Raw genomic sequence first — 8,479 nt, forward strand, 5'->3', positions numbered from 1 at the left:
CAGTGACTTCTTAGTCAGAGGGACCTCCCAAAACCAAGAGACAGGGACTTCCCTGGTGGTCCGGTGGTTAAGATTCTGAGCTCCCAGTGCAGGGATCTGGGTTTGATCCCTGGTCAGGGACCTAGTTCCCCTTTGCCACACTAAAGATCCTGAGTGCCGCAAGTAAGACCTGGTGCAGCCTAAATAAGTAAATAAATACTAAAAAGAAAAAAGCCAAGAGATGGGCTTAGGTCCAGGAGACCCTCAAGAAACAGCCAGTTAGTTCCAAAATGCTCATCTAGGGTCCAGGACTCTCTGAGCCTTTCTTGGGCTGGCTTAGAACCCCCTAGGAGAAGCCAAAGCCAGGAACAAAAAGCCTGCCTGAGCTTGAAGTTTTCCCAACCGAAATTCCTTCCAGAAGGTGGCTACATAAGCCAACCTCAGGGCAACGAGAACAGCAGTAGGGTAACACCCACTTCAGGCTCCTGTGTGGTTGCCTTGACTAGTCAGCCAGTGAATACTGATTGAGGCCCTGCTGTGTCTGAAACACCTTGACTGGTCCTGGGCTTACAGAGGTTTCTGCTTGGCTGTGCCACATGGAGCCGCCCACTGAGAGCAGCAAAGCCCCATCCAAGCCAGCCTGGCCTGGCACAGAGACCAACTGTGACTGATATGTGTGCACTCCTGTCTCTCCAGCTCCCACCCCTGCCTTCAGTCCTTAGCTCAGCCCCTGTTGTGAGCAACGTGGTATCTAAGTTCTTGATGTTTTGTCAGTTTATCTAAATGTGGGTCTGTGTCTCCCTGCCTTTGTCCAAAAGCCAGAAAATCTTTTTGTAATCTCCAAATGCCCCCTTTAGTCCAAATTGAGTTTAATTTCACCTCACTTCCTACCCTGTTCCCGGGAGCACCTATGTCCAAAACCATTTTCACAGAGCTTCTGATGACTGAGTATCTATTGTGCTTTATGAACTTTGCTGCCAGAAAGCAAAAGATGGTGACTTTTCTCTCAGCAACTACCCTGTCTCTCTACTGATCTGTCTCTTTACTCTGTATGACTAATACATAGCACAACCCCAGGCAGCCCGTGTGTAATATATCCAGTTGAATGAGTAAATAAGTGCCTTTTATTATTATTTATTTACTTACTTACTGTTGGCTGTGCTGAGTCTTCACTGTTGCGCGCGGGCTTCTCATTGTGGTGGCTTGTCTTGTTGCAAACAACTGGCTCTAGGTACACCAGCTCTCCAAGGCCTATAGAATCTTCCTAGACCAGGGATCGAACCCATGTCCCCTACATTGCAAGGCGGATTCTTAACCACTGGACCTCCAGGGAAGTCCATGAGTACCTTTCAGAAGACAGTCGTGATCTTTACATCTCTCTTGGACCCGGTCCTAGAAGGCAAAGAATAAAAGCTCAATAAACATTTGCTAAGTGAATGAGTTAGTGGCTGCACATCCCAGACAAGAAGAAAGGAGGAGGGAGGGAGTCTTAGAAGCATCTGCGGTGAGTCCGCCCCTTTCCAGGCTGGGTTCCGGCCCCCTTCCCCCCAGAAGATGCACATGCTTTTCCCTCTGTCTCTCCAGATCCCCGACGTTTGCTGGTGGCCTCTTCTCCATCTCCAAGTCCTACTTTGAGCACATCGGTACCTATGATAACCAGATGGAGATCTGGGGAGGGGAGAACGTGGAAATGTCCTTCCGGGTGAGAGCAAAGAGGGCTTCGTGGGGGAACCACAATGTCCCGGGGTACGGATGACCTGAGACCCTGTCTCTTAGGCAGCAGCAGGGTTGGCATATCTGGAGCTAAACTTAGAAGGGTGGCTCTTCCCCGTCACGACTCCACCTTTCCTCTGCCCCCACACCCCCCGTCCAGGGCCATGGGACTCAAATTGGACATATGGGAAGAGATGACTGGGCAGAACCCCTCAGAGGGAAGGGATAGCTGGGTAACAGGGACCGGACATCTGGGGACCAGTGACATCTTTCATGATGTCTGTGGGAACAGAATTAGGGTGAAGGTGGGACAGGTCAGTAAGCAGTCACTATCCTTTTTCTGGAAAAACCAGGCTCCACTTTCCAGGTCAGAGGACACATGCCTTGGTAGCCTTTGGAGTTACCCTCCCCTACGCTCAGCATGCTCTTCATAACTGTAAGAGAAGATGATGGCCCAAATTCTGGTGGACCCCAGAACTCTGAGAGATTCCAGGAATAAAGCAAATCAGGATTAGGTTAGCAAGAAAGGCTTCCTTGTGGTGAAATCGACACAAATCTCCGACCAGGGGAAAGTAATTAACAAGGAAATGAGCTTGCTTATGAAGTCATTTGGATGGCATCTTCGACTCAATGGACATGAGTTTGAGCAAACTATGGGAGCTAGTGAAGGACAGGGAAGCCGGGTGTGCTGCAGTCCATGGGGTTGCAGAGAGTCGGGCACAACTGAGGGACTGAGTAACAACAGTGAAGTCACTTATCACAATGCCTGGCATGTATAAGCACTTCATTGACATCATTGCTGTTACTATGGCTATGATTATGCATTTCTGTTGCTGCTGTATGAATAGCACTGAAACATGTATATTATCATATGTGAAACAGATCGCCAGTCCAGGTTCGATGCATGAGGCAGGGTGCTCAGGGCTGGTGCACTGGGATGACCCTGAGGGATGGGATGGGGAGGGAGGTGGGAGGGGGGTTCAGGATGGGGAACACATGTACACCCGTGGCTGATTCATGTCAATGTATGGCAAAACCACTACAATATTGTAAAGTAATTAGCCTCCAAATAAATAAATAAATAAATAATAAATAAAATTAATAACAACATACCTCCCAATCTAAAACCTAAAAAAAGAGAAGATGCAAGCGGAAGGGGTGTCCTAAACCAGCCCTCTGACAGAGAACGGTCACCAGCTTAGCACCATAATTCCCAGGGTCCTGATTCTGGGCTAGTTCATGAGCCTCTGACCTCTGTTCAGTCTTTCTGTAAGGAGGCTACTGTACTAAAGGTCAGGTGATTGCCATAAACCACCTGATGGTGGCTTTTGATCAGTGCATTGATGCTTTGATTGGGTCACAAGTCCATCTCCATTTGAAGGAGCTTGAGTTCCTGAGTTTCCAGTAACACTTGAGTAAGCTGATGAAATCACCTTTCTGGGTCAAAAAGCCAGGTGGCGCCAGAGCTCAGAGCAGGTAGATGGATGTAAACTTGGCCATCTGTCTCTTCTCCAAAGGGGGCCCTGGTAACCCTCAGGACCCTGCAGATTTCCACTTGCTTAAATCAAAAGTGAACCACATCAGAGAGCCAGGGATTGTGTAGTTATGGCCTGTGATGAAGCCTGCTGCTGCTGCTGCTAAGTCGCTTCAGTCATGTCTGACTCTGTGCGACCTCATAGACGGCAGCCCACCAGGCTCCTCCATCCCTGGGATTCTCCAGGCAAGAACACTGGAGTGGGTTGCCATTTCCTTCTCCAATGCATGAAAGAGAAAAGTGAAAGTGAAGTCGCTTAGTCGTGTCCGACTCTTAGCGACCCCATGGACTGCAGCCCACCAGGCTCCTCCATCCACGGGATTTTCCAGGCAAGAGTACTGGAGTAGGGTGTCATTGCCTTCTCCAGTGATAAAGCCTAGTCAGTGTCTTTTTTTCCAGGGGGAGAGAGGGGCATTTCCCTGATTTCGTGGACCTGGGGTCTGGCACCCTGGGAATGGAACAGAGTTGCTTGGGGTAGGTTGTCCCACCCACCTGCTGAAAACCCCATCCCGTCTCATCTTACGGCAGGTGTGGCAGTGCGGCGGCCAGCTAGAGATTATCCCCTGCTCTGTGGTCGGACACGTGTTCCGTACCAAGAGCCCCCACACCTTCCCCAAGGGCATCAATGTCATTGCTCGCAACCAAGTGCGCCTGGCTGAGGTCTGGATGGATGGCTACAAGGAGATTTTCTACAGGAGAAATCTGCAGGCAGCACAGATGGCCCGAGAGGTGAGAGGGGGGATGCTCAGGAGATGTTCAGATGAAGAGAAGGGCATAATCGCAGACCCTGATCCAGGGCTTCATGATGATGGAGGCCCACTCAGCTCCTCCACCTGGTGCCTTTACCCCTCAGGCCTTGGGAGCTAGAGCCCAGGCTCTATTTTGGAGGCTAGAGAATGAGGAAGGGCAGGCTTTGTTGTCCCTGCCTGGAGAGCCCTAGCATCTTTTAGAAGGGGAGGGAGACGAGATTTGGAAGAAGAACCTCTTATTGGAAGAATGACTTTGCTCTGAGAAACTAGAAATTGAAGACTGGAGGAAAACTGAGAGTTCACAGGAGATGGGGAGTGCTATGGGTGGGGATCCCAAAGCCAAGGCAAGGGGTTTGGGATTAGATGTGGAGCTGAGCCAGGGACCCCAACTGACTGGGAATGAGCATGAGACGCATTCTGGGAGAAAGTAGTCCCAGAACCCCTAGGCTACATCTGCCCATGCAGGAAGGCCAAGACTAGTGAAACTGACCTTTTGGGGGCTGCCTTAATTGACAGAAATCCTTTGGCGACATTTCGGAACGACTGCAGCTGAGGGAGCGACTAAACTGTCGCAACTTTTCCTGGTTCCTGGACAACGTTTACCCGGAGATGTTTGTCCCTGACCTGAAGCCCACCTTCTTTGGAGCTGTGAGTCTTGAGAACAAATATGCCTACCCATCATCCCAGAAGCCCCGGGAGAATTTTCAGGACCACTGAGCCCATAGCTGGATGAGAAACAATCGATTTTTACTCTCCACACTCGTTTATCCAGGAGGGGGACCTGGAGGCCGCTCGGTCTTCTAGAGCTAGCTGAAAATTTCATAAGGAGGAAACCACCTGTTAGCAGTGGTTCTCACCCACTCGCATCAGTCACCAGAAAGGCTTGTTAAGACACCACCTGTCGATTCAGGAGGACTGGGATGGGGCCTGACAATTTGCATTTCTAACCAGCCCTCAGGCGATGCTGAAGGTCGGGGGAATCACACTTGGAGAACCACTGCTCAGAAGGACATTCCTACAGGCTGAGGGCTTCTCCCAGAGACCTGACTGGTTGCCCACCCTGCCCTTGCCCAGCCCCTGGGTTCTGCACCTCATTTGCTATTCACTCTAGGCATCTGGGTTAATAAGTGGGGGAGGAAGGTCAGAGAGGGGGAATGCAGCCATGCAGATTTATTCCAGATGGACCCCACACCACAAACCAAAAAACCCCCTCACTGTGTTCCCCTGGGCTCCCTCTCTGTTCACCATCCTGCAGCTCAAGAACCTCGGCGTGGATCACTGTCTGGATGTGGGAGAGAACAACAACGGGGGAAAGCCCCTCATCCTGTACACCTGCCATGGCCTCGGTGGCAACCAGGTACACAGCCCAGCCCCTGACTGGCCTGTCTCCCAGGCACCTCCTCTCTGCACACACCCCCTTTCTCCACACAGAGTAGTCTTTCCTGAGGACTAGGGCACAAGAGATCCAGAAAGAGGAGGGGATACTAGTCCTGCCCTCAGGAAGCCCCCAGTCTGAGGAGAAACGCATGATACAAACAGATAAGGTCCTAAGTGTGCATCAAGGGCATCCAGAGAGGAGTGAGCGGCAGTGCTGGCTGGTAGAGAGGGGCTGGCGGGGAGGATTGTTTATCACAGGAAGCGTGCTGGAGGATGTGAGCTGCTGAGTGATGTTTTAGGGTGACCGTGAAAATTTTTTGAGCCCGTTCCCTCACCTACACTCAACTTTTTTTTTCTTTTTTTGCTATTTCCAGGAGGCCCATTTATTATATTTTTTAAGTGATGAACTTTTGACTTGACTTTTGAAATTTATTTATTTTTGGCTGATCTGGGTCTTCATTGCTGCACAGTTTTTCTCTAGTTACAGTACTTGGGCTTCTCATTTCAGTGGCTTCTCTTACTGCAGAGCACAGGCTCTAGGGTGCTCAGGCTTCAATAGTTGTGACACCTGGGCTCCATAATTGTGACTCAGAGGCTCTAGAATGTAGGCTCAGGAGCTGCAGCACAGGGGCTTAGTGTCCCAAGGCATGTGGGATATTTCCAGATCAAAGATCGAACCGGTGTCCTCTGCATTGCAAAGTGTATTCTTAATCACTGGACCACCAGGGAAGCCCTTACATTCAACTATCTTCAATGCGTCCCCGGCCTGGAAGCTACCACTCTGATCCTACCACCCATCAGTGACCCCAAAACAACTCCCTACTGACACCTCACAGTTACCTGCACCCACTGTAAGGGCCCATTTTCCCCAGGCTACAATGTCCAGCTCTTTCCTGAGGAATAACTAGTAACCTCCCTGGCCCCAGTTCCTCAATCTACCCTGAAGGCCCAGTATTTGATAAGTAAGAGGCACTTGAAGCAGAGCTGAAGGAAGGAAAAAGTGGCAGGGGACACTGAATAGGATGCCAACATGTGCAAGTGAAGACAGAGTCATTCTGAAGCCATTTCCTGTACCGCTGGCCTGCACCGTGATTTTAGGTGGTATACTGGTGAGCATTTTTTCTATTAAGAAAGCTGAGCACCGAAGAATTGATCCTTTCGAACTGTGGTGTTGGAGAAGACTCTTGAGAGTCCCTTGGACTGCAAGGAGATCCAACCAGTCCATCCTAAAGGAGATCAGTCCTGGGTGTTCATTGGAAGGACTGATGTTGAAGCTGAAACTCCAATACTTTGGCTACCTAATGCGAAGAGATGACTTATTTGAAAAGACCCTGATGCTGGGAAAGATTGGGGGCAGGAGGAGAAGGGGACGACAGAGGATGAGATGGCTGGATGGCATCACTGACTCGATGGACGTGAGTCTGAGTGAACTCCGGGAGTTGGTGATGGACAGGGAGGCCTGGTGTGCTGTGATTCATGGGGTTGCAAAGAGTCAGACACGACTGAGTGACTGAACTGAACTGAATCTATTAACAAAAAAAGAAGCAGCATATCAAACACATGATTTCACAGATAACGCTTTAAATGAGGCAAAGTTCATTTTTTTCACTTTTTTTTTTTTTTTTTTTTTGGTCGAGCCTTGCAGCTTGCAAGATCTTAGTTCTCTGACCAGGGATGGAACCCATACCCACTGCAGTGGAAGTTCCCTGGACTGCCAGGGAATTCCCTAAGTTAAATTTTTACCTAAAGAAAAAATATTTAGTAACTATTATCTATTATTCCAGTATAACCCAGATACGGTGGCACATGAATTACTGAAATCTTGGCACCCACTCACTTCCTCCCCAAGAGGCCATCTGTGATTGGTATCTCTGGGCTGTTGGCTTTGGGAGGTGGCAGGCAAACTCTCCACCTGTCCCTCAGAACCTTCTCTTGCCTTGTGTTCTAGTACTTTGAGTACACAACCCAGAGAGACCTTCGCCACAACATCGCAAAGCAGCTGTGTCTACATGCCAGTGCTGGCACTCTGGGCCTTAGGAGCTGTCACTTCACCGGCAAGAATAGCCAAGTGCCCAAGGATGAGGAATGGGAATTCACCCAGGTGAGTCAGCTGTCCCAAAAGCTCAGAATCAAGAACCTGAGACCACAACTGCCCCCTCCCTTCCTTCTGCATCTTCTTCCTGAGATACTATGAGATGGATCCAGACAATGTAGAAAGTATGGAGAATGTAAGCTTGGTCACAGGCAGGGTTCACAGGACTTAAGTAATGTTTGGTGATGGCTGATTCTGGTTAATATAAAGATGGTGGTGGGGTCATGGTCTAGGGCCAGCTCATAGTTCAAGTATTTTTAGGCTGAACTCCAGTAGATGAAGAGTCACTCATGGTTCCCGCCTGGCCTCTGTGTGCTAAGCACAAGGCTGTACACTCAAGTACTTTGGTTTGGTTAATCTTCCAAAGGCTCTTCCCAAGTAGGTGGTGTCCCCATGACTAGAGATGGGCCAGAAGCAGCTCAGCAAGTTTGTGTCTGGCCCAAGATCCTTCACTAGTAAATGGTAGACCTGGGGTTCAGACCTAGATAGATCAGATCAGATCAGTCACTCAGTCGTGTCCGACTCTTTGCGACCCCATGAATCGCAGCACGCCAGGCCTCCCTGTCCATCACCAACTCCCTGAGTTCACTGAGACTCACGTCCATCGAGTCAGTGATGCCATCTAACCATCTCATCCTCTGTCGTCCCCTTCTCCTCCTGCCCCCAATCCCTCCCAGCATCAGAGTCTTTTCCAATGAGTCAACTCTTCACATGAGGTGGCCAAAGTATTGGAGTTTCAGCTTTAGCATCATCCCTTCCAAAGAAATCCCAGGGCTGATCGCCTTCAGAATGGACTGGTTGGATCTCCTTGCAGTCCAAGGGACTCTCAAGAGTCTTCTCCAACACCACAGTTCAAAAGCATCAATTCTTCGGCGCTCAGCCTTCTTCACAGTCCAACTCTCACATCCATACATGACCACAGGAAAAACCATAGCCTTGACTAGACGCACCTTTGTTGGCAAAGTAATGTCTCTGCTTTTGAATATGCTATCTAGTTTGGTCATAACTTTCCTTCCAAGGAGTAAGCATCTTTTA

The 8,479-nt window shown here is 49.6% G+C and overlaps 1 protein-coding gene across 5 annotated transcripts in view; it reads left to right on the plus strand.

The window, feature by feature from the left end:
• Positions 1 to 8,479, plus strand: part of GALNT6 (polypeptide N-acetylgalactosaminyltransferase 6) — a 38,382-nt gene that overhangs the window by 27,597 nt on the left and 2,306 nt on the right. For all 5 annotated transcript variants that reach the window (XM_086399380.1, XM_086399381.1, XM_086399383.1 and 2 more), the window contains 5 exons: positions 1,564 to 1,681; positions 3,755 to 3,955; positions 4,492 to 4,623; positions 5,231 to 5,332; positions 7,301 to 7,453. In XM_086399380.1, the coding sequence (XP_086255506.1) occupies positions 1,564 to 1,681; positions 3,755 to 3,955; positions 4,492 to 4,623; positions 5,231 to 5,332; positions 7,301 to 7,453 (706 nt within the window). The remainder of the gene's footprint in view (positions 1 to 1,563; positions 1,682 to 3,754; positions 3,956 to 4,491; positions 4,624 to 5,230; positions 5,333 to 7,300; positions 7,454 to 8,479) is intronic.

This window comes from Bos grunniens, chromosome 5 (assembly GCF_055505025.1).
Source record: "Bos grunniens cultivar Pamir isolate PY7600 chromosome 5, Bosgru_T2T1.0, whole genome shotgun sequence".
Lineage (NCBI taxonomy): Eukaryota > Metazoa > Chordata > Mammalia > Artiodactyla > Bovidae > Bos > Bos grunniens.